The sequence below is a fragment of the Hippoglossus hippoglossus genome, chromosome 6 (assembly GCF_009819705.1).
Source record: "Hippoglossus hippoglossus isolate fHipHip1 chromosome 6, fHipHip1.pri, whole genome shotgun sequence".
In the NCBI taxonomy this organism is placed as follows: Eukaryota; Metazoa; Chordata; class Actinopteri; order Pleuronectiformes; family Pleuronectidae; genus Hippoglossus; species Hippoglossus hippoglossus.
In genome coordinates, this window is record NC_047156.1 from 22848053 (window position 1) to 22873550 (window position 25498).

General features: G+C 40.5%; 1 protein-coding gene across 3 annotated transcripts in view; it reads right to left on the reverse strand.

The window, feature by feature from the left end:
• Positions 1 to 25167, reverse strand: part of cacna2d4b (calcium channel, voltage-dependent, alpha 2/delta subunit 4b) — a 63741-nt gene extending 38574 nt beyond the window's left edge. For 2 of the 3 annotated variants that reach the window (XM_034586930.1, XM_034586928.1), the window contains exons 1-19: positions 24522 to 25167; positions 17853 to 17934; positions 14281 to 14397; positions 11958 to 12017; positions 10450 to 10612; positions 9970 to 10101; positions 9127 to 9187; positions 6681 to 6831; positions 6420 to 6494; positions 5470 to 5559; positions 5228 to 5341; positions 3816 to 3894; positions 3565 to 3698; positions 3303 to 3320; positions 2565 to 2642; positions 2373 to 2453; positions 1691 to 1765; positions 1408 to 1494; positions 299 to 370 (exon numbers count right to left, since the gene is read on the reverse strand). In XM_034586930.1, the coding sequence (XP_034442821.1) occupies positions 299 to 370; positions 1408 to 1494; positions 1691 to 1765; positions 2373 to 2453; positions 2565 to 2642; positions 3303 to 3320; positions 3565 to 3698; positions 3816 to 3894; positions 5228 to 5341; positions 5470 to 5559; positions 6420 to 6494; positions 6681 to 6831; positions 9127 to 9187; positions 9970 to 10101; positions 10450 to 10612; positions 11958 to 12017; positions 14281 to 14397; positions 17853 to 17934; positions 24522 to 24607 (1755 nt within the window). In that variant the 5' untranslated portion in view covers positions 24608 to 25167. The remainder of the gene's footprint in view (positions 1 to 298; positions 371 to 1407; positions 1495 to 1690; positions 1766 to 2372; positions 2454 to 2564; positions 2643 to 3302; positions 3321 to 3564; positions 3699 to 3815; positions 3895 to 5227; positions 5342 to 5469; positions 5560 to 6419; positions 6495 to 6680; positions 6832 to 9126; positions 9188 to 9969; positions 10102 to 10449; positions 10613 to 11957; positions 12018 to 14280; positions 14398 to 17852; positions 17935 to 24521) is intronic. The other variant, XM_034586929.1, reaches the window with a different exon arrangement.
• Positions 25168 to 25498: the final 331 nt, after the last annotated feature.

Consider the following 25498-nt stretch of genomic DNA (forward strand, 5'->3'; position numbering starts at 1 on the left):
CACACAATTCCACAATGTTCAGCCTGAGATATTTGGTTTCTTTCTGAATGCTAGCTTGTCCCATTACAAAGTCAAATAAAGCTTTGTGGGTTCCAACTAATTGTGGCTGAACAGCGGTCAACCACGTACTGAAGGGTATGGGACAGTTTCATTTACGGGATAATAGAATTTGCGTCATTCCAACCTAATAAAATCCAGACTGTGATTCAAACAAAACAAACACTTGTTAGAAAATCATTTTGGGTGTTATATTAAAAAATCATTCATTCAACACTGTAAGAACGGATGGCTTCCTCACCCCTTTGTCCACAGATGCTCTGGTGCTGAGGCTCATGCTGCCGGTCTCTCCTTTCACCATCGCTGTTCTCAGCTGAAAAGGACAAGAAGAGACAAATCACTTTCTTGCTCTGCACATTTTTATTGATTGTTGGGATTGGTTTGTTGTGTCAAGCTTGGTGCTTCTATTCCTATGACTTGAATTCATATAGACTCAACTCGTGAAGTGATTGAGCACTACACAAAATGAAAAAAACATTTGTATCTTCACAAAGGAGGTCATCTTTTCATTTGCGTTTGTTTACTTGCCTGTTAGTTAGCAGGATTACACAAAAACTATTGGGGCGGCTTACAACAAAACTTGGCAGAAGGATGCAGTATGCGTCAGGGAATAACCCATATAATCTTAATGTGGTTTTTGGATGAGGGGGCAGATGACCTTTTGTAATATTATGAGGTAGTGGCTTTATAAGTTTGTGCTATTTGGTGCAGATACAAATAAAAATGTGGATTTAAATATGGTTTGATAGGGGGAGTGTTTGGCCTTGGTGGAGATATGCACTCTATGAGTAGCATTCTAGTTGGAAAATGCATTTGTAAATAAAACAAATAAAATAACTTCAGTTGGGTCAGGGTTTCAGGTTGTTATTCGTCCATCCTGCAACCATCACAACTGACTGGGTCTTAACCCTAAGAATGGGAATGTGAAAGGTCAACAAACTCGATCTAATCTCTATACTGAGTGAACTGAGTTCAATTTTGCAAAACTTTTTATCAACATGTAGCTCAGCACAACAGTTCCTCTCATCAAAATTGCATACTTATACACTCATACTAGCAAATTTGAGGATATACACGTATGTTCACACTGACAAGTATGCCAACATGCAGTGCACTGTAAGTACCTGGATGCTGGACTCAAAACATTCCAAAAGTGGATTGCCACCTACCTCTCACTTTGAAAAAGGGAATTCAGTCTAGAGAAATGTGAGTTGGAACTTGTAAAACAACAGCAAATACAAGTTTGCTTGTAACATATTTAAAAAAGTTTATTTTAGTCACTCCTCCACATTTTGTTATTTGATAATCATATAGTTATGTTTGTGTATGAGTGTGTATCTGTGTGTTTACCAATTCATCTGTATCCTCCCACTCCACCTCAGACATGTCCACACTGTTGTAGTTGGGCTTTGGCTTCAGTTTCTTCCCATCTTTATACTGTAGGACAGAGTGAGATACGGAATAACTGTCCTTATAAATACTTAATCGCTTTTCCCTTAATGTACCCTGCAGGACATCTGCTACACTGCAACACTTTAAACATTGATCGTGTGAATCAGAGTGGTTGCAGGGCTCCTGTGCTAAATTTGACCCGTGCAGTGACTTAAACGCTCGATCCAGAGGCAGAACTCACCAGAGGTCGAAGGTCGGGGTGAGCCAAGATGTAACCGTTGTTGGTGAGGAGGAAGGCGTAGCCATGTGCTCCCAGCTGAGGCAGAGGCAGGAAAACGGTGAAAAAAGAACAAATAAGCTCTCCTGTCACTGATTAAAACCCTGAAACTCACCTCTGTTCCTCAAAATTACATTATTTGAAGCTTTAAAAATAAAAAATAAATAATCCTTCATTGCCTTAAAATGTCTTGGATGTGACTTTACACATTGTCCTCATTTAGTAAATGCCGATCTATGACAGTAGACTTGGCTACCATAGCAAACCTGGTCTGTAAAAATGCTTATAAATATCTCCACCTGGCGACTCCTCTAATACTCTGATACTGTGAGATGTCAGAGGTTTGCTATGGAAAATTTAAAGAGAAACACTCCACAAGTTATCAGGATCGAGCTGTCTGAATCTTTTTCTTTTGATACATGGACATTTCTGAGGAAGAAATATTCAGCCATTGTGTTGACTGATTCAATTGATTGTGTAATGTTATATCATATATGTAAAAAAAACAGCACACAGACATGTCAACTTTGGTCTTAAAAGTTTTTCCATTTGGTAAATCTGACAGTGGCTAGAATCAGAAGATTGTCTCAAATAATGTAGATTCCAAGAACCAGTATCTTTGACAGCTCAACAGGCCTGAGCTCACCATGTATCGGGGCGCCAGCTTCATCACCTCCATCAGTGGGATGTCTGTGCCGACAACACCCAGCAGGATCCCGTGGGACAACTGGTGAGACAGGTCACAGGGTTATGTAAAAGCTTATGAAACAGCTTTTACCAGCAACAGTTACAGTTACTGAGACACACAGTAAGTGTCCTTCACTCTTTGGACACTGACCGTCTCCTTCTTCTTGCTGAACACCGGCATGGCCACAGACGTCATCAGCAGTAGACTCTGAGCCTTGGTGTAGAAGAGCTGAGAAAGGAAAAATATTTAATACAGAGTATTATTATCAAATCATTAAAAACAAACACCTACAGATCCAAGATCACTGATGTATCAATGAAAATATTAACGACTGTGTGACTCTGGCTGGATTAACGGTGCTGGGTGGTACAGGGATATTACAATCTGATGTGACACAGTCACATGCTGTATGTTTATGAGGCTTAAATTGATTTCTTTTGTTTTGTATTTATTCAGGTCAGAGGGTTTAGAGGGGACTCTGGGCTAAAGTTTCAAGTTGTTGTCTATTATTCTCGTTTTATAGTTTAGATTTCATGCTTCACTCTTTATGTTAAACAGTAAAAAGTTAGCATGAAAATGATATTGTTCTTTGTCTATAGAGATATACAATACTTATGTTTATGGCAACACTGTACGCAACTACTGCTGCTCCGTGGTGAAACTCCAGATGGCGATATAGGACTGCTGCACCCTACAGTGAACTTACTACAGTCACTACAATCTAGAGCTGAGGGTCATGACACCTCTGAAAGTCAAATAACTAAGTACATTTAAATAAACATGTTTTGGATTTTGTTCATTTTCAAGATATTTTCATTTTTCATTTTATTTTTTCCGCACAAATGAAAAAACTGCCTGTTTATCCAAAACTACAGCTTCTTTTTTTACCTCCTTAGTGCTGGGAAGCTGCCGGATCAATGGAATGGGAGGCCCAGAGGATCATGGGAGAATGAGGTGAGACACAAGGAGGAAACAGACACAGAGATGAAAGTGAAGTGACAGTGATAATGCAGATGAGGAACACCATACAGTATGATGGAATACAGGAGCAGTTCAAAATGAAATGAGTTGAGAATTGACATCCTTTGTTATCTCTGATATGAATCATGAACTGCTTCTTTAAGCTCTCTGATTGGCTGCTCTGGCATACCACAGTGTCCATATAGGCTTCTGTCCAGATGATGTCATGGTCGTGGTTGATGACCATCGGTCGGCTGAGCACGTGCAGGTACTCCATGACGTTCTCCTGCACGTCTGCCAGTGTGGAGACGTGGGTGTAGTAACCTGAGAAAGCATACACAAAACAGTGGTAAACAGACGCACAAACACACACACACACACAGACAGACAAACACACACACACGCTCACTCACACACACACACACACCGACAGCTGCTGACCTTTATTGTTGCACGCGATCCACTTAGTGTTCTGCGCAAAGGTCATCTCTCTGCCGATCAGGTAGGTGAAGACTCGCACCTGAGCAGAGAAACACACCAGTTCACACTTTGCTTTGTGTCCTGGATCTTTTCAACATCTTTGTGAGCTGCATATTTTTGACTTGTTGCTTCCTATCACAGTTAATTATTAATTAATAAAGATTAGTCTTTATTAATTGTGACTAATTTAAACTAAACTTTGCAGTGACCATCTCTGAATCATTCCAGTAACTTCACGTTACAAGTTTTTATTTGACCAACCTAGAATGACAGATTGTGGATTAGAAGGGAGGTTCTGCCCGTAAACATCTGAGTAGCAATACCTTATATACAGAGCAATACGAAAACCGACCAAAAGCTGAATCTGGTGTAGAACTAAAAACCTTTTCTCGATTTTATTTTTGTTTGATACATTCTTTTTGTTCCAGAAATACTCCACCTGCAGAGGAGCCATTCACAGCCGGATTTGGGGGATGGAGGCTGCATGTCTGACTGAGCCACTTGTTGAACCGCTTGCACGGTTAATCTGTCATTGAGTTAGATCTTTGCTGGCATTCATTCAAACAAAATAGTTCCTTACAGCTGCCCTGTAAGCCTGCATCTTACCATGGAAATCAACAGATGGAAACAGCTGCGGGCTGAAAAGTGGAGCCACTTTCACGTGCACTACTCTATGACGACAGTGTTTTGAAATAAATTCTGAGCTGGGTGATGTGATGTTCTGGCTGATTTGGTCCAAGCTCTTTGACTCTGAGCATCTCTTGCAATGTTTTTCTGTGTTATTTTGAGCAATTTAATTAAATTTCATGAACTTTCTGCCCTTTCTTAACTAAGCTTTAAGAGCTGCTAATGTCTTAATTCATGGGACTAATAAGTTTGCTGCCACCTTTTGGGAGGTGGTATATGAAGCGGTTGAGGCACAGGAAGAATGTACATCAGCTTCTCCCCATCTCTTGTATTAAACAGGGGCCAATGCGCACAAACAACTTATAATGAGATTCACTGGACAAAGATTGTTGCTCCAAATGACGACATGATTCCTACCATATGATCAGAAATTATTTCTATAGGTAGAGATACCTCTTTACCTATGATGGCGTCCATTTCTCACTTCTTTGTATTGTCTTCCTCACATCCCTTATGATATGACATCATATGATGGGGAATCATTCTCTGATCAATATAAACTCTTGATTGTCTCTTTTGCTCTATCATTTGTGGATATAAAAGTGTTTATGGACCATGTTAAAGTTGATAATGACAATGACTTTGACCTATCAGCTTCAAAGCTCAAAGTTAATCATGGACACCCCCCCCCCCCTCCCTATTGGGACCAGATCTCAGTTTTAAGGGCTCTGCCGACATTTCCTCACCCTGCGTTCAGGCCAGTTAAACTCCTCAAAGACGGACTCAAAGTCCTCCATGGCTCCGTCTGTGATCAGCATGATGGCCTGGTTACACATGCTGCCCTGGCCGTTCACCCTCACCTGCACACAAACACAGACCGACAACTTTCATCTGCTGGATGCCAGGCTGGATTACACCTGTTTCACTTAGGATGGAAACTCTTCATTTATATATACTTGAATGTGCTTTTGTTACACAGGACACAAACCTCATTGAGGATTTTGAAGGCTTCCTTCATGGCATTCTTGATCTTTGCTTCTCCTTTAACATGCAGCTCATCCACCAGCAGCTTAAAGTGCTGAGAGAAAGAGAGAAAGAAAGACGCTCTCTCTTCAAGCCTGCCAGCCAAGTGCACATAGATCATTTCTGATTTATTTGCAAATGCTCAAAAATAGCCTCTTAATTATGTGCTTCCATAGAAATATGATGAAACTGAATAAAATTCAATTCATGAACATAATGACAACAGGAATATTTGACTTCACACAGGAGGTAAGTTTTAAAATGTATATGAACTGCTTGTTGTCCCCCATAGAATGATTTATACACTGCACACATGTAACTCACAACATTGTGTCCACAAGCCCCTTAATCCACCCATGACAACCACATTCCTAACCTAAAACCACGTTGGCCTCAAAATAAATGCACAAGTCTGTTAATAAAAGAAAAAACACAACGCACACACACACACACAACCACACACACACTGTCACTCTATAGAAGTGAGGACACTCAATGACATAATGCATTCCCTAGCCCCTTACCCTTACCTTAACCATCATTACTAACTGCCTAACCCTAACCTAAACCCTAACCCTAAAATCCAAAATGTCCTCAAATTGATGATATTGAACCAAAATTGGCCCTCTTAACTATAGATAGACATAGACACACACACACACACACACACACACACACACACACACACACACACACACACACACACAAACACACACAAACACACAAACATCCAGAATGATTCAGTGGTTTCGGATGTCACTCCAGGAAGGAGTCCAAGAAGTTGATGCGAAGATGAGGGTATTCCTCTGAGTGTGTGTGTGTGTGTGTGTGTGTGTGTGTGTGTGTGTGTGTGTGATGGCTGCTAAGACGCCTCCCCAGCTCTTTAAGCCTCCATGAAGCAGATAATAGTCTTACCTCTCTGTTATCCAAGTCAGCCTGGACCAGAGTTCCTCTGAAGCATGGCTCCACATAACGGACATAGTCAGTGTACTGCAGACAGCAAGACACACACACACACACACACACACACACACACACACACACACACACACACACACACACACACACACAGTCGTTGTTTTTCACATTGTTGGTCAGTATTAATCTTGATGATTACAGGCAGGTGTATGAATAACATAACACTTGGAGAAATATCCCATAAAGTGTATGCCTCACAGCAATGACGTTGACAAAGTCGTTCTCTCCCAGAGTGTCCAGGATGGTGTTGATAGTGTGTTTGGCGATAGTCATCTTCAGCCCCTTCATGCTGCCGCTGATGTCCACCATGATGATGATGTCCTTCGGAGATGTGGCTGCCTGGATGTACCTGTGCACAGGACAACAAAGGAACTTTAGTCATTATTTCCTCGTATTACAAAACAGTATTTATTAGGAAATCTAAGATAATGCTTAGATTGTTGTGGGTCAAAGAGGGTCAATCTGCAGTGTGATACCACGGTGAATTCATTTGGTGTTGGACGAACTGGGAAAGTCAGCGTTGTTGTTGACGTCATATACACAGGGCTGACAAAAGTCAATGTTTGAAACTTGAATTGCATCATCAAATTTACACTGAAATCAATGAACTGGAATTCAATATTCTTTACAGAGGTTTTTTGGTCAAAGATTAAATACTATAGTAATACAGCAATGTTTGTACCAATGCCACAGTATCTTCACTTCAATTTAACACTAACACACCAACCGGTTTTGCTGTAGTAAGATTCATATCACCTAAAAGGAAATAACCCAGAATTAGGCCAGTGTATTAAAGAATTAATGAATGGATTTGATGCTATTTTTGTGTTTCTAGAAAGCCGACGTGGTGCAGCTGGGTTGTGACTCTGTTGGAGCTCTTAAATATATTATAATACTTACATGTATTTTAAAATTTTAATCTCAATATTTCTTACACTTAGTTTAACTGTAAATCCAATGAAGAACACTAGAAACAATGAAGAAACGTGTGACTGTTTTCTCTACTTATGTAGATACATCTGTTTATTTGCGGCTGTTGGTGTATTTATTTCAGGACCAATTCTGAATATATATTCAGAAATAGGAACATTTGACCTAAATTCATGGGGGACGCTTTGTGATTACAAAATGCTCCTTGTGATTACAAAACGCTCCATTTTGTTTCTCTAAACAAAATGTTTAGAGAAAAGCTGTTTCACTTCACTGTTTACAAATGCAAACAAACCTTTAACAGTCAGTCCGTCTCAAAGCATGTCGCTGAGTTTCAGTTTCTGTGTCCCACAGACGCATGTATCAGGCTTTGGCAGCTCAGCAGCAGTAATGCGGAGTGACGAGGCGTTCAGGGACATATGCAGCTCTCTGGTATTATTTAGAAATGCATGAACAGTCGCATATGGTGCCATGTGGGCAGCGCTGACCCGGCTAAGGAGCAGCTTATCGTCTTTTCCAGGGGATCAGGGCTCCGGCTAGCCGCTGCTCAGCCGACACACAGCCAGCGGTACCACCGCCTCAGACTGAGTAAAACTAGGCGTTACACAGGGGTTTTAATGGTCTTGTTTCACTGAGTCTGTTGTTATGGGAAATACAGACGGGATGGAGAACGTAAAATGAATGCCTTACAACACAGTATTTGAGCATTAAACATGGTCTAGTAAAGTCCTCCATGCCTCTTTCATTGACTCTACTCGATGCAGACTGACTGACTGACTCACTTCCTTTCAGAGAGAAACTGAAACAAACAAAGAACATGGAAAACTGTATTTAAAAGAGGAAAACACTTAACTTAACACTCAAACTGATACTAGTTCAGTTGAGGTGGTAGAGGTTGGCTGAAGGCAGTATTATATACTATAGATAACTAGTGTAGAATCTGTGAAAGGATACATTTTACCCTATCTAGTTGCTTCAAGCCTCTTTTATTGCTGGACTCTATTTGCCTGTTGAGCTGCTGCTGGTGAGTTGACACACCTTTATTAACAGGCTAAATTTAGCAACCCATCTGTCCCAGTGTTTACAGCAGATAAGCATTTAATATAATCCATATCAGTAAACAGAGTTAATTCAGTTGGTTAGAATGGGTCATCAGCTAAGCTGGAATCTCTGCCAGCTCTGTGTATCTCCAGCAGAGCTAAAACTGGAAGACTTTCTGGTGTGTGTGAATGTGTGTGATCGCTTTTTTGACAAAATAGCAATTATAGTGACTTTATAATTACTGTTTCAAGTTTCAACATGACTATTTGTCAGTCCCCATATACCATATACCAACAAAATTGAATATTGTTTATCTCAGGAAAGTGCAGGGGTTTTTCTGGAACTATCTCTAAAGACTGTCAACACTGCTTCCTTTAACCATCACCTCCACTCCTAAAACGATCTCTCTCCACACAAGCGTTTAGGCTCCATATCAGTTTTAATCCCCATCCCCATCCACACTAATGCTAATATTTATGTAACGTTCTACACTGGTAGCTGAGGCTATTGCCAGTTGTTTTTTCCAGATGGGGGCCATGTGATAGAAGCCTGACATATCAGCTTAGGCTACGTCATGACTGGTGATTTGCAGCTGTCAATTGAATAATTGCAAAAGACACTGACAAAAACAGTTTTATTTAGATTTTACGACCTGTCCGTGGACTGAACTCACCAGTTTCGGTTCCTGCAGTCAAAGGCTGCCACACCGTTGGAGTCCGGAGTCCATTTAATACCTGACGGAGAATAAATGGATTCATTCAAATCTGATTATCTTGAAAGTAGCAGCAAAACAGTTTTCAACATAAATGACATGTGAAGGTTAAAGCACATTGGCGACAAAATGTAACTGAAAAAAAGCACCATTGCGATACAATGTGAGTTTAACTTTGGAATCAATCTTACGGATGTAAATGGTCTGTATTTATATGGCGCTTTTCTAGTCTTAATTGCCACTCAACGCGCTTTACACTACAGTTTTACATTCACCCATTCCCACAAACATTCATACAGTGCATCTATGTGCAGCACTTTTCTCTATGAGAAGTGACAATTTGGGGTTCAGTATCTTGCCTCAGGACACTTCGGCATTCGATGTATAAACATGTTAGCAGTAATCTACTTTCTCTCTCGCTGAACATGGTCTCTTTTCGAGATGGTGATGGTGGGGATGATAATTTGAAAAGAGCTTCAGCCATTGTTGTATTTAAAAGAAAGGAGGGTATAACACGTCCTCTCAGAAGAACAACTTCTTTAGAGCAGACTGTACGTTACAGTGATTCGTGAGACTGGCCAGTCACCTCAGGGCTAGCTGGTTAGCATGCTAACTTCAGTCGAAGCAGTTAAGTTAACATTGGAGATACATTTTGTAAACGCTTCAGGGTTCCATTCAACCAGACTTAACTAGGCTGGTGTGAACCCGCCCTTGTCTAAGGGGAATCAGACAGGATACTGCTCAGCTGTTATTAAATGTACATTACACCTAGTCTCTTGGACAGTAATTAAAACATGAACCCACCAGGGTAGATCCTGAAGAAGCCAGTGGAGCTGCCAAAGAACTGCCATGTGAGCGTAGGATCTTTCTTGAAGTTACCGATGAAGACGTCGTTTAACGCCTCTGAGTTGTAGATGGCATTGAGGATGTTAGGATCTGCAGATAAAAGAAAGAGAACACAAATACAGTAATACACCGATTTTTAGATATGGTGCAACCTACACTTTCCAAGGCTGTTGTTATCTCATCTTTAACATGAATAAACATAAATAAAACTACTTCAAAGTCATATACAAATCGATACTCTTACAGCTCCAGAACTTGCCTGAGTATAATCTTGTTTTTAAGTTGTCTTCAGTATCATAGTAATACAGTGGCAGCTCTCTGCACATCATTTGCTACAATGCAACTAGAAGCTCTTGACAATTCAGGGCTAATTCAGCATACTTTTATTTGTGGCAAAATGTAAATAACTATACTATTTAAAAAAGGATAACCACTGACCTTTGTTGTAGACATTGGTGGGAACCTGGATGTCACTCTGCTGCATGTTCACCGGCAGATTGTTGAAATGTTCGTTCTCCTCAAGTGCAAACTCCCCGCCCAGTTCCATGTAGTTCCCGTCCTCGTCCATCGAGTTGATCAGCATGGAGTTATAGTAATCAAACTGAGAGGAGACATGATAAGAGTCTTTTGAGAATGAAAAAAACACCCAGTGCCAAAATAAAGCACCATAAATCAGCTGAAGTCGGTTCAGCGAGGGGCTGTGATTCGTCTCCAAAATCTTTGACCTGAATGACATCCAACCACATTGAGCTAAATAATGACAATTTAAAAAGCACAGTAGGAAACATAAGTCAAAATGCCAAAGTAAAAAGAATGCACATGAATGAGAGATTTTTTTGAATTTAAGCATTGGGTAATTCTGGCAATGTCTATTTGTACCGTTTTATTGTAATAAAAAATGAAAACAGGAATATTTGGATGTCTTGAGATTTCATGTAGAATTTCATGTAGAATTTTGATATTTTGTAATAGGAGATAATTTATGCAGCTTGCTATTAATAAGTTCTAATGGGCCATTAAGAGTAATATGGTGCTTTTCTATATTGTGTCCTGTCCTATTAAAATCAGCACTGAGATCCACTGAGTCATTCAGTTGAACATATTTAATATATATATAAATAATATCCTGATATTAATATTTCTTTGTATTGTATTGTTGTTTGTATTTTGAGACATTATCTGCAAATGTTTTTGGAGATTTGTCTGTGAATCTGTGAAGGAAATAACAAATGTGAAATTTCATTTGTGCAAGTGTCATAGCAAACGCAAAAAATTTACACAAATTTGTAAATGTAAGTACGATTTGAACACAATTAATTTAAATGTCTAAATACCAGTACTCAAAAAACAGAATGCAAATAGAACGTTTATAACGCTCCCACTGTGTCTGACGTCAACTTACTATACAACCACGCAACTCGGTTTTAATAGTGTTGCATGTTCAAGCATGTGAACACAACTGCTGGAGATGATCTAGTTACTGTTAGTTAGTTAAACCAATAAAAAAAAGCATACCATTTGTTGTTACACTTCCACATGAGTCACAGGACCTTATTGTGTCACAGTATGTGTTCTCTGTATGTCGAGTCTTTGCTGCGCTGTCGACCCAGTTTCCATGCAGGATCAGTGAAGTTTGATCTAATCTAATTTCAGGTGTAAGCTGAGGCTTTAAAGCGTCAATCTGCTGCAGTGTCCCTTGTGAAGTGGCCCGCTGTTGCTTCTGATCCAGACACTGATACGATGCTAGCACTCAGCTTAGAGACAAAGCAAAGCAAATTAAGGTTTGACTGATAGAAATGAGATGATTGTAGTGTATATTAAAATTTAGGAGGTTAATTTCAATTGTTTGGTATATATGAAGCTACTGGCCCTGACCTTGTCACAGACATGCAAAGAGCTGGGACAGCCCTGCAAATTTCAACTGGTCAAGACAAACAAAAACTAACCTTCATTGAAGCGTTGAAGTCATGGTAGAGGTCAGCGTCTTCTGCCGACTCTGCTAACCTCTGTGGGAAGAAATAGAAATGAACAGATCAGACCGCAAAACACAGCACACATGTCTGTGGGGGAGAATTTTAAACGTTTGTACAATGTGAGGGATAAGGTGTTATTTTTGACTGTAAATGTACTTGATTGTCGTAATAGATTTCATAAGACCATTAGCAGTTAACAGTAAAACTTAACTCGCATCTGTGTAATATTGTTAGAGTGCTTAAAGGGACTGACTTTGTTTGTTTTTTTTAACCTAAAGTGCCTTGATTTACTGTTTGTTGTTATTTGGCGCTATACAAGGAAAATTTTATAGAATATACAGTGCATCCGGAAAGTTTTGTTATGTTACAGCCTTATTCCAAAATGGATTCAATTCATTTTTTCCCTCAAAATTCGACACACAATACCCCATAATGACAAAGTGAAAAAAGTTTGTTTAAAATGTTTGCAAATTTATTAAAAATAAAGAATGGAAATATAACATGTACATAAGTATTCACAGCCTTTGCTCAATACCTTGTTGAAGCACCTTTGGCAGCAATAACAGCCTCAAGTCTTTTTGTGTATGATGCTACAAGCTTGGCACACCTATTTTTTGGGCAGTTTCTCCCATTCTTCTTTGCAGGACCTCTCAAGCTCCATCAGTTGGATGGGGAGCGTCGGTGCACAGCCATTTTCAGATCTCTCCAGAGATGTTCAATCGGGTTCAAGTCTGGGCTCTGGCTGGGCCACTCAAGGACATTCACAGAGTTGTCCCGAAGCCAGTCCTTTGTTATCTTGGCTGTGTGCTTAGGGTCGTTGTCCTGTTGGAAGATGAACCTTCGCCCCAGTCTGAGGTCCAGAGCGCTCTGGAGCAGGTTTTCATCAAGGATGTCTCTGTACATTGCTGCATTCATCTTTCCCTCGATCCTGACTAGTCTCCCAGTTCCTGCCACTGAAAAACATCCCCACAGCATGATGCTGCCACCACCATGCTTCACTGTAGGGATGGTATTGGCCAGGTGATGAGCGGTGCCTGGTTTCCTCCAGACATGACGCTTGGCATTCAGGCCAAAGAGTTCAATCTTTGTTTCATCAGACCAGAGAATTTTGTTTCTCATGGTCTGAGAGTCCTTCAGGTGCCTTTTGCCAAACTCCAGGCGGGCTGTCATGAGCCTTTTACTGAGGAGTGGCTTCCATCTGGCCACTCTACCATACAGGCCTGATTGGTGGAGTGCTGCAGAGATGGTTGTCCTTCTGGAAGGTTCTCCTCTCTTCACAGTGCAATGCTGGAGCTCTGTCAGAGTGACCATCGGGTTCTTGGTCACCTCCCTGACTAAGGCTTTTCTCCCCCGATCGCTCAGTTTGGCCGGGCGGCCAGCTCTAGGAAGAGTCCTGGTGGTTCCAAACTTCTTCCGCTGACGGATGATGGAGGCCACTGTGCTCATTGGGACCTTCAGTGCTGCAGACATTTTTCTGTACCCTTCCCCAGATCTGTGCCTTTATACAATCCTGTCTCGGAGGTCTACAGACAATTCCTTGGACTTCATGGCTTGGTTTGTGCCTTTCCAAATCCTGTCCAATCAACTGAATTCACCACAGGTGGAGTCCAATCAAGTTGTAGAAACATCTCAAGGATGATCAGTGGATACAGGATGCACCTGAGCTCAATTTTGAGTGTCATGGCAAAGGCTGTGAATACTTATGTACATGTGATCTTTTCGTTTTTTATTTTTAATAAATTTGCAAAAATTAAAAAAAAAAATATTTTCATGTTATCATTATGGGGTATTGTGTGTAGAGTTTTGATGGGAAACAAATAATTGAATCCATTATGGAATAAGGCTGTAACATAATAAAATGTGGAAAAAGTGAAGCGCTGTGAATACTTTCCGGATGCACTGTAATTCATTGTGTGTCCACCTGATGAATCTGAGTCCAATATTCCCTCTCTTTTTGCTCTGTTTTTGGTCTCCACCACCTCAGGAGGAAAATATTTTGCTCTTTAGCTGATTAATAGTGCCTGCCTCCGAAAACTCCTGCTGCTGCCGCGGTGAGAGTAAATTAGAAATATAAATATTTCATTCTGCACAGATAAACAATGAGCTGGAACTCACCTTGAGCTCTGTAAAGTTAATGGGAGCTTTTGATTCAGCTGATAATTCTTTGCGGGTTCTTCACTACCACATCTTTTGGATTGTCACTGGCATTATTCTTATAAAAATGTAAATGAGAGCTGCTGCTGCATACTGTTCAGATAACATGCTCCTTACATTTGAAAGTCTTCCTCATCCTCACCTTCACTGACTTCATCTTGCTTCCCAACATTCGTTCGATTTCATCTGAATAATCCTTCACCAAGTCATTTCCCTGAATCTTCACGATCTTGATGATGGACTCCACATCTTTCAGTTTCTGAGAGGAAACAAAAACAGATTTTAAACTTTAAACGTGACTTCAAAAATACCATAACCCTGTATATAAGCCCTTTGTATATCCCAGAATTCTATGAGCTTATTTGTGTTTTCCATCATTAAACTAAACAATGTGTCTCAGGATATGATTTACAAACTGAGCCTGAGCTTCTGTCTCATGTTTATAGTGCAAATTAAACAATTTGGCAGTAATCTTACTTTGATGTGCTTCATTTCACCATATTTCCACAAACTGATCTCGTGCTGTTGGCAGATTGAATTATTTTTCAGACTGTGAGAAACCCTCAGAATAAATCTTTTACAGCAAGGTAATCAGGTCCCTTTCTCTGGATCAAGAAGCTACAGGCAGATCAGTGAGCTGAGAGAGAGGAGGGACGGCCCAGTCTGCTTATTTACACTCTGAATCATTCAATTAAGTCATCTACTAATTCCAATTAGTCCAAGCAAGCCTGAAGGGAATAGAACAGGGCCAAACATTTGTGTAACGTCAGTGGAGGTTTCCTGTCTCTGATCCTGGAGGCTCGTAATAGAAAAAGAAGAGTTTTGGCCACACATAATTTCTGTTTCTCTGACAGAAACATAATAATACCAGCAGTCATCTACTGCTACTGCTACTGCTGCTACATCAGCTACACAAACAGTGTTTCAGTGAATCTCTGTGTGAAGGTAGTGAGCTTAATGGCCTTGAAAACCAATGTTCCTGATCAGCTTCCTACAAATGGAATTTGGGAAGATTTCCATGGTAACAGATGTCCCAAAGTCTTTTATATTCAAATAACATATACAAGAATAACAACTAAAAGGAAAATCCGCATAATAGTACATACCTCCACCAAGACCCTCCTGAACATTTCTGTTTTTTGACAAGCAATTATTCTCTGAGAAATCAAGGAACATTTTTAAAATATCACTATCCTAAATCCATCGGTTGATCCAGATCTGCACCAAAATATAGTGGGTTCTTCCCTGACCCAGACCACATCCCTCCACCAAGTTTCACAGTAACCTGTGCAGTAGTTCTTACCAAATCCAAAAAGACTAACACAGAGACAGACTAGTGCAGATGAAAACACAACCTTCTTCGCGGAGGTAATAATTATAATAATACTCATATCTTTATCAGATGCATATATTTAGCATTGCAATTAATAGTAAATGATTAAATTAAAGTTATTAAAATAATCAATTAGCAACTAACTATTTTCATATTTGATTTGTCATTTCAGTCATTTTTAAAGCAAAGCAAGCCAATTGTCTGGTTCCAGCTCAAATGCAACTAGTTGCTCCTTTTTTGTCTTGACCTGAGAGGAAACTGAAAGTCTTTCTGGGCTGGGACTGTTGTCCAGTAACCATCATTTACAGGTTAAGAAAATAATCATCTGATTTATCATTAACACAATAATTATCAGAAGCTTAATCGTAATTATTATTTATTTATTTGATATTAGTTAAATATGCATGTGAGATGTAAATATTACATTAATCAGTTTAAATTATAATAAGCAGATTTAATACGTTTAAGTGGGAGGATGTGAATCCTGCAACTGACCTGATGCAATCCACTGGTGAGCAGGTGTTTCACTAAGTGAGGTTGGGTTAAGACAAGCTCAGTGTCCATGTGTCACTCACAGCCTTAATACCTCAATTGTTTTTTGGGAGGTTGAGATTCACCTGCTTGCACCAGGAGCTAAGAACCAAGCTCCACTGTCAGGACCTGACTCATCATCCTCGTCCCCATCGTCATCCTCCTTTGGATTATTGATATCCACTGGTTACACGACTGCTCGACTTCAGTGTGTTCAAAACTGTAGCCGCCAGACCAAATCTCAAAAGCAGCTGACTGTGTGTTAATTGATTGAAACTGATTTAAAAGTGTTCCTGTTGAATCTTCACTGCATGATTTGGCACAGAGCTACTTGGCTGAGCTTCTAAATCAGTCCTCAGCAGCTTGTTGCCTGAGAACCTCTGATGAGACCTAAGAACAAGGATGGCTCTGCTGTCAGAGAACATTATCTCTATTAACATATCAAGGTGCACATCTTGTCCACACAACCTCTTTAGCATCATGGTTCCCTGTCTGATGAAAGTTAAAATTAGGAACCTGACATATACAAGTGAGAGTGGCAGGTACCTGGCCATGCAAGCAGACAAGTAGAAGTTAAAACTGAGGGAAAGGCTGTGTCTATGTTAATTATTCCACATCTTTAAAAAAATGTTAAATCTCTTTTCAAAGCCAGAGCCTTTGCCTCGCTTATTTAAGCTATTTGTTGATGCCACTAACTTTTTATCAGAGGGTCACTGAGCACTGCTGTGGTAAAGGAGAGCAGTGGTGCAAAATGAACAGGTTTAGTACAAAACTCATTGAAGTCAAGATTGAATATTTGTATTCCTGCCAATATGGAATCAATAAATGATATGTGGTTCAGCCCTTATCTGGTTTTAAATGGAAGGTTTCTGTATATTTGTTTTATCTGTTCTCTCCTCATGCATCATTTCATTCACAACAAGAGAAAACATGCAGGAAAACAACTGCATGAAACTGGAGAGGGAAAACAATGACACGATCACAGGTTATTTTAGGATGGGTTTAGTTTCTTTACAGGCCTGTTGCTGCGTTGTGTGTTTTTACCACAGGAGGTGCTTTGTGTGTCTGAAAGCAGACACGCTGCAGGCAGCTTCTGATAAATCTAAATCTGACAGATAAATGGATGAATGTCTAAAATCAGAACAGGCCACAAATCCCGACGCTGGTAAAGAGGGCTCGGCCCTCAATCTGGGCATTACCATGATCTCTGTATGTGTGTGTGTGTGTGTGCATACACCCACGCAGATGGAAGCTATCACACACACAGACAGATGAGGATTCACACACTAACGCTCACGTTTGCCTTCTCCCCAGGTTATCCAGTCTGGTTGCAGTAGAATCAGTTTGTGATTTAAAAAAAATCACATTCTATCATCGCAGGACTGATTGTGACTTTAAGACACAAACTGTCAACCTGCTTCAGGATCTAAAGGAAAACACCCAACCCCAGCAAAGATTTAGAACGATGTTGGTTTCTTCTTGTTGTAATGAATAACAGACACATGTTAGGAAAATGACATGTCCAGCAAACCCAATGCAGTCTGTTATATAAAATGTTTCAATGACCATTAACCTCAGCATTAAATTTGACTATATTCAGCACATGTGGACACTCAAAAATCATGTGGGAAGAAAGTATTCACAGAATTTTCACCTTACACTTGTTTGCCTCAGCCAAGTAACAGGAAACACTATGGACTGTATTTCAAAGATGGACGACATGATGGCTCCCCAAAAGTGAAACCAAAACGTCTTGAATGCCACCTGGTAACTGGCTACAGCATAGGTCACAAACCCTGCCTCCTCCATGTTATTGGATTGGACATGAACCAAAGTTGGACTTGACTTACCTTCTGCAGCAGCATGGAGCCAGAGTATTTGGTGGTTATGTCTCGCAATTGAACGGAGAACATGGTCGCCCACTGCTGCACCCTGAAAGAAAACAGCCGTCAGTGGAACAGCATGATCACAACAATACAACAGCATCATCAACTGGAGGGATGATTAACCTGTAAACACAACAGTGGAGATCAAGACAATAAAGACCTCAGGGCATTGCTTCAGTGGTGGACTGTAACTGAGTACATTTACTCATTCTGTACCTAAATACAACTTATATTTTGACTTTTAACCATTTTGCTCATTGAGATTTTACACACAAAACATCTGAAAGTATGATGCATGATTGTTGTAGGGAAATGTAACAGTTAACCTGGTCTGTATTTATAAAGCACTTATCTAGTCTTGATGATGACTCAAAACACTTCACAGTACAGTTTTTGCCATTCAACCATTCACACACACATTCACACAGTGCATCTATGTGCAGCACTTTCTGTATGAAAACAGCACAGCCATCAGGGGCGATGTGGGGGTCAGTGTCTTGCCCAAGGACACTTCAGCAGAGTGGAAGGCTGGGATTGAACTTACTTCTGGTTAGAGGACGACCCGCTCTACCCCCTGAGCCACAGTCAACGGTCAACAATGAACAGTGAAAGCCAAGGACGATTATATTTAATGAATACTTGATACTTCTGGTATATTTTACCATTAATAATACTTTCACTCATACTTTACTTAAGTGGTAGTTAGTTGAGTACTTGTCTTGGACATTTGGCCTGTCACACACATGTTTGCAAGACACTGACATTCAATATGTATGATACTCCAATAAGTATAAAATACTTATTGGCGATTCTCTGGTCATTGCTCCTATCACAGCTCAGTATCATAGATCAGTCTACTTGAGTATGATTACAGACATTTAATGTACAGCAGCAGACAGATAAGAGACAATGCAGGTTTACTAGCAGCATTAGCATTTTTATTACCTGACATTTTCCACTTTAATTGGCATTTTAGTTAATTTCCCACCCGTACAATCTACAACTGGGGTATTTGTAGAAAAACACATACGAATTGTGATTGAAAGACTCTCTCACAATGAGCAGGTGATGAGTGTGAGGGATTGTCTTAAAAAGTGTTCATGTTATGTATTTCAGTTAAAAATGAATTGCGTGGGCGATATATTGTCATCTGATTTCTGAACACTGAACGCTGAAGCCTTAAATTGGCCTTAAGAATCCTGTATCAGTAATGTGGTTACGGTTGTTATGTATGTATATTGTGTGTTGGATGTGTCCCTGTCATTTTGGTTGTCTGTTGCCAAGGCGACACTCTGCAGGAGCAGCGAGTTATGGCTGAAAAAAGGCTGTTAAATATCAGAGATTTAGATAATCTGTTGTTCATCTGGGTCACAGCAGAGAGCTGCAGGTGTTTGACCAGAACAAACTCACAATAACACAATGCAACACAAAAACAACACAACACAGAGAGCTGCAGGCAGTGTATGAATAACAGGGGAGGCATAGGGAGCTCAGCTCTATTTTAGGGGACCTGAAACTAACTGAAAAAACAGACAAATAATCAATATTATTCAGCTCAGATCCTTTAAAGTACATTAGCAAAAGTATTTAATGAAAGCAGTGGTTATCTGAATGACATTATTATGCATGATAAATGAGCAGCATGTTTCTGTTGCAGTTGATGCAGCTGGAGCTGGTTTGAACTGAAGCCTCATTTACATGGACATCACATAAATCTGAGATGATTCATGGGAGAGGATAGAAGAGGAAGTTCTGATTCGTAAATCTCTTTTCAGTTTCTGGACTCTTTCCTTAAATCTTTGATCTTTGCTGTGATATTGGATTAAAATGAAACTATGTCAAACCAGACGTCATAGACATCTGACCCCAAAAAGGGCTGTTTTAGTTTGGAATCTCCAGGGTTGTGTTTGAATGGGCAGAAACTGAGACTTTTAGAAATTAAGACACAGACACACAACCACTTCCAGATTGCTTCTTATCAGTCTGGACTTGATTCAACATCAACAATGAATGCAAACACTTTCTGTCAGTAACAGTTTCACCTTGTCGTCAGCCCCCCCCAAAAAAATGTCCCCATTGCTGTTCCTTGTTTGTACTATTTTCTTTAACCAAACAACCAACTGCAGAGAGGACCATCAGTGTTTTCACTACTACACAGTGTGTGTGTGGAGTCAGAGCATAGGCTGTTTATAAAGATGGACGATGCATCTCCACTTCCTCCCACTACAATGATGCCAAAATATCCCGGATTCACTTGGAGCCTCAGTCTTTAGCTTTATCACTCTTTATCTTCGACACTAAACATACGTCAGTTTGATAGTAACTACCGATAATGAAAAAATTATTTGATTTGCACTTTGACATTTAATTTGGCCCATGTCCCATCCACTAACATGGAGGAGCCGGAGTCAATGACCTATTGATTGCGATACTTTTGATTTGCTTTTGGGCACCTGTCATGTTGTCCATCCCAGTAGATGATTCATACTGGGATTGCATGAAGAGACAAAAGACAATGAAACAGAAAAACTGTGGCAGATACTAAAAACTCACAACTTTGTTTGCAGTGAATTGATGAACATTTTTGAAAAGCATCTCCACTTCTCCATCTCTACTTTTTGAGCCTAAAACAGGTCTGTGAAGCAAACTGTACCTGCAGTGACTTTCCATCTGTTACCAATTCCACCCCCCCACCCTGCTCACACACACACACACACACACACACACACACACACACACACACACACACACACACACACACACACACACACACACACTCAAAATCAGATGATCCACAGTACTGAGGCTGATCTGTCAAACAGATTAAAGCCGAATCACAAAGACTGATAGAACACAGCCATCCTCTAACTTAGGAGGTCACAGCCATCTAATAGAGACAAAAAACAGAACAAAAAACCACTGCAAGAAACAAATTTGTGTCAGAAATCACCAACGTTCATGAATGTTCAAAGAATAGAATTCTCAGAAAGCTATAACATTTCTAAGTTTAGACTGATAAAGGATTAAAAAGCAACCAGAAATACCCGATGATTCTGTAATGTGGGAGTCAGGGACATATTTTGCGCCTCACACGACTGAAACAACAAAGATTCTAATTAACTGTCAAGAATTTGAGTTTACTTGCATCTTTTTTTGCTTTAGCTGCGATATTGTACACAGAGCAAAGCAGGACAACAGAAGACCAAGATGTAAAGGCTACAACCCAGGCTTGTCTCAAAATACCCAACAACAAAACTGAGCGAGTGGCATATTAACAAAAGTAAAACATGAGATTCAGGGCTGGGTGGAATGTCCTCTAACCAACAAAGGTCATAACTGAGCTACCTCTTGTAATCGTAGGTGAGGTGTATTATAGGCAAATCTACGGTAACAATGGTGAGTATGAGGTGGAAGCTGTGAAAACTTTTCAGAGTTGTAAGATCCAAGCTCACAGTTTTATAAACCTTAGTCACAGGCACAGGCACATCTCTTCAGCTCTGGATTACTAAGCAGTAACCGCAGCTTTTCAGGGGTTTAGGTGTATCTGACAGTGGCCGTCTCTGTCTGGGCCTGCAGTGGTTGGTTGAATGGCGAATGTGGGTCAGGATAGAAGGTGACCCGGGCTGGCGGCATGTGGCCGGTGGCCAGCGAGCCATGCCGGCCCCACAGATGGTGATGCAGGAGGGAGATTGTGTCCTGCAGGAGGCTGCAGCGGTGCAGGACTGCAGCTGCAGGGAGCCTGACATGTTGATGCTAATGGAGTTGATAGCTGTGGGACCTCACTTCTACACCTAAATATATTACACTGTTAATTGTGTAACAATGTGTGTGTGTCAGTTTGAATGGCTTTTACCAGACAAGAGACTGTGCAAATCTGTGTATCATTTGTCCTTCTCATATTGTTTTGGTAATCAAAATCGGGAAAATAGAAATGTGATATCCTATCCTATGCTAATAGTTGAGCTACCTGGTTTCATGTAATGAATATTTTCTTTTTCCCAGCAAAGTATTTTGGAAAATGTCCCGTTAAAAATGTTCACAGATATAAGGGTCCATGTTTCCTTATATCTAAAGAATATGATGTTGCCATGGATAGAGTGAGTTAGAATGGTATATGCTAAAGCTATATACCACTAGATACATTGAAAATTAATTATTTGATAGTGAAGAACTTTCACAAACTAGAGGATTGTTAGGTTCTGAAGTAGTTAATTTCCCACCCGTACAATCTACAACTGGGGTATTTGTAGAAAAACACATAAGAATTGTGATTGAAAGACTCCTGCTGTAATCTTTGTTCTCTACATCCTGTTCTTACGGTGGCCCTGAGAGCTCAACACACTGCAACTGAAGAAAACACATGCAAGTGGACAAAACACAAGCAAAGTGAGGAAACATCTTCATCAATTTCACAACACAACACAACACATTACAGAAACGCGTTGCAAATACAGAAACGCGCTGCAAATACAGAAAACGACAACGGAAGTGTTTCCAGAGGACAGCTAAAAGTGATGCTTGTGTTTTGTCCACTTGCATGGGTTTTCTTAAGTTGCAGTGCGTTGAGCTCTCAGGGCCACCGTATGTTCTAGATCACTACCAATCTTTAAATCACTGCTTAAAATATTTTTTTATAGGAAAGCAGTTAACATTTTAAACTCCTTTATTCTTTTTATCTTACTCTTTTGCAACCAAATTTTGTTGCCTATGAGATTAGTATTTAGAAAAAAAGGCATAGATGTAATGATGTCTGATCTACTGAGCGGGCCACATGGCTTTCACAGCACTGCCACACAAGCCAGTAGCCAGTCAGATTTACCTTTAGCCTCAATGTACCCTCAGGCTCGGCTTTTAGCGTTATTACGATTAAAAGGCTGAAACACCTGATGACGCCAAGGTACAACTGAAGATTATTATTATTATATTCATTATAACAACCAGTGTGACAGAGCTTAAATATGATGGTACACAACTGTTCCTGGTCTCTCCCTACCCCCCCCCCCCATCTCTCTCTCTTCTCTCCCCTCTTCTCCACCCACCTCCTCTCTTCCGCATTTGTCTCCGCTCACCCCACCCAGTCGAGGCAGATGGCCGCCCACACTGAGTCTGGTTCTGATGGAGGTTTCCTTGAGTTAACGAGGGAGTTTTTTCTCTCCACAGTCGCCAAAGTGCTGCTCATTGTGGGAACTGTTGGTTTTTCTCTACATTTTAAGGTCTTGACCTTATTATGTTATGATTTGGCCCTTAAAATTGAACAGAATTGAATACCTTTTATTTTAGTCCATTTTTTGCCATGGATTTATTTCGTGGGAAGCACTTTGATACCTTGTTTAGATAAGTGCGATACAAATTAAGGTATCATTATTCTTATTCTTATTCTTATTAGATCAAATGCAGGCTCAGACGTGTAAATATGGAGGTGAGAAGTTTTCATTTCCAATAAATTATCTTCTGTTTCTTAGTTTTAGTTACTCAGTTACTCAGTTTTACAGCTTCAGAGCAGCCACACTGGTGAGAGGATGAGGCGGAGCTCACACAGCACCTGGTGCCCTGCTGCATAACAGGAGGTTGGAGATAAATGAGGTCTTCTTTTGAATAGGGAAGAATGCAAAGCTGCTCTAATAGAGTCCCAGAAAAAATACAGAGCTGCCAATGAACATGATAGATCTCCTTTAAGAAGTGTATCTCTCTGGTTAATTCCTGTAATGAGACAGCAGATATGAGATCACTGAAAGCAGCTGCAACAATCTCTGAGCTGTGTCATGGGCAGAGGAAAGCAGCTTTCTGTGAATCCAGAGGGAAATCTGCCGCCTGTGGACACAAACATATCCCCCTGGGGTTTTCGTGACAACAGAGTGCACTCTGGGAGTCTGTTGTCTCCAGCTCCATTTATCCAGAACAAAGTTTCTATAAGCGTCACATCCACACGGACTGAAACACTGACACTGGACGCTGCCCCACAACGCCTTGCTCAAAAGCACATGGAATACAACCTTTGAGCTCCACCAGGGAGCCGACCTAACTAAAACCCAAACCATGCACGACTAACTGAAAATACATTTAGTCACTCACTTTTACAGACACATGTTAAATGTGTTATTAATATTTTCTTTATCGTTAACAATAACAGGAAAAACAAAAACCCTTTAGGAGGATATTAACAACACTGATGACAATTAAATTCAATATTAAAATTGGACCTTAAAGCATGTTTCTATTTCGTCAATTTGTAAATATCACTGCCCGGATCCCTCCTATTTTAGACATATTGAATCATGAACTTCGGCTCCTTAATGTGAGTTTACAAAACATAATAAATCCATAACAACACAGCATTTATTCCCATCCCTTTGTATTCTCGTATTAGTACAGTTTTAGTCTTACTGACCTATTGATGCATCAGTCACACCCATCAAGCTTTGCTATCTCGATGAGATTTCAACGTTTCCAGAAAATACCAAATGTGTCAGGCTGCATTTTGGGGTAATGCTTCTACAATGATGAAAAATATATGGACCCCTTACTTCTAATATGTAGTGAAACGTACATAATAGGGGAAACTAGTAATCTGTCTGTGATTGTAAATTGTTTTCTTGCAGAGAACTAAGGTCCAAGTGAAGAATGGACACTTACGTCTCAGGTGGGATCTTCATCTGAGCCTGAGCTGTAATCCACAGGCAGAAAAATCCCAGAATCCTCAGGAACTTCCTGCCGTCCATCCCGCTTCTAAACTCGGAGCCCAAGCTCCCCACGGATCTGACTATAAAGTTCTGGAGGCAGTGTCACAACCCGAGATCAGCTCTGAAAGTTCAAAGAGATCATAAGGGGTTTGTAGTAAAAGGCTTCCTCATGTTGCTTCAGTGAGAAGATAGTGATGGTGACAGAAGTGGGTTTCTGACCCTGAATGCTCCCCTTCAGGTCTCCATAAAGCTTTTCTGCTGCTGGCATCCTCTCATCGTCTTCTGGGAAACTTACAGAAGATTTTTGTACTGACTTTAAAGTTATCCAGGTCCAACTAACAGGATGGAAAAATCTGTTCCAAAACAAAAGAAAAACCTCTTGTGGTTAAAGAGGTAAAGTGGTCCTTCTTAGAGGCTGCCGATAAAATGTGTCCAGAGGCGTTTCCTCTGCACCTGCCCCAGGTTCTTCAAGGTGTTTCCAGGTTCTTGCAGGTTACTCCTCAGGAAACCAGGACCAGTCACAAGTGGGTTGATATCTCCACCTTGCAGATATTTAGAAAGATACGTAGTCAGCAGCCTGCAGCAGATTTTGCAGCCACTCGTCTCCACTGTCGCCCAATTTGCAACATAATCCACTTGGATTAAAACATCTCTTCCCTATGGAGAGAGAGAGAGAGAAAGAGAGACAGAGAGAGAGCGACAGGGGGAGTGTTTGAGCAGAGGATTGGACGAGAGCTCTGTTTTATCTAAGAGGATTAGAGTAATTTCTGGAGACAGACTCTCCTGTGACCAATCAGAGCAGCCGAAAGAGGAAAAAACACGGAGGTTCTGTTTGGCTACTGAAAGGAAGCGAGAGAGTGAGGCCGGCAGCCAAGAGAGACATGATGCCCCAACACACAAACACACACACACACAAACACACACAAACAC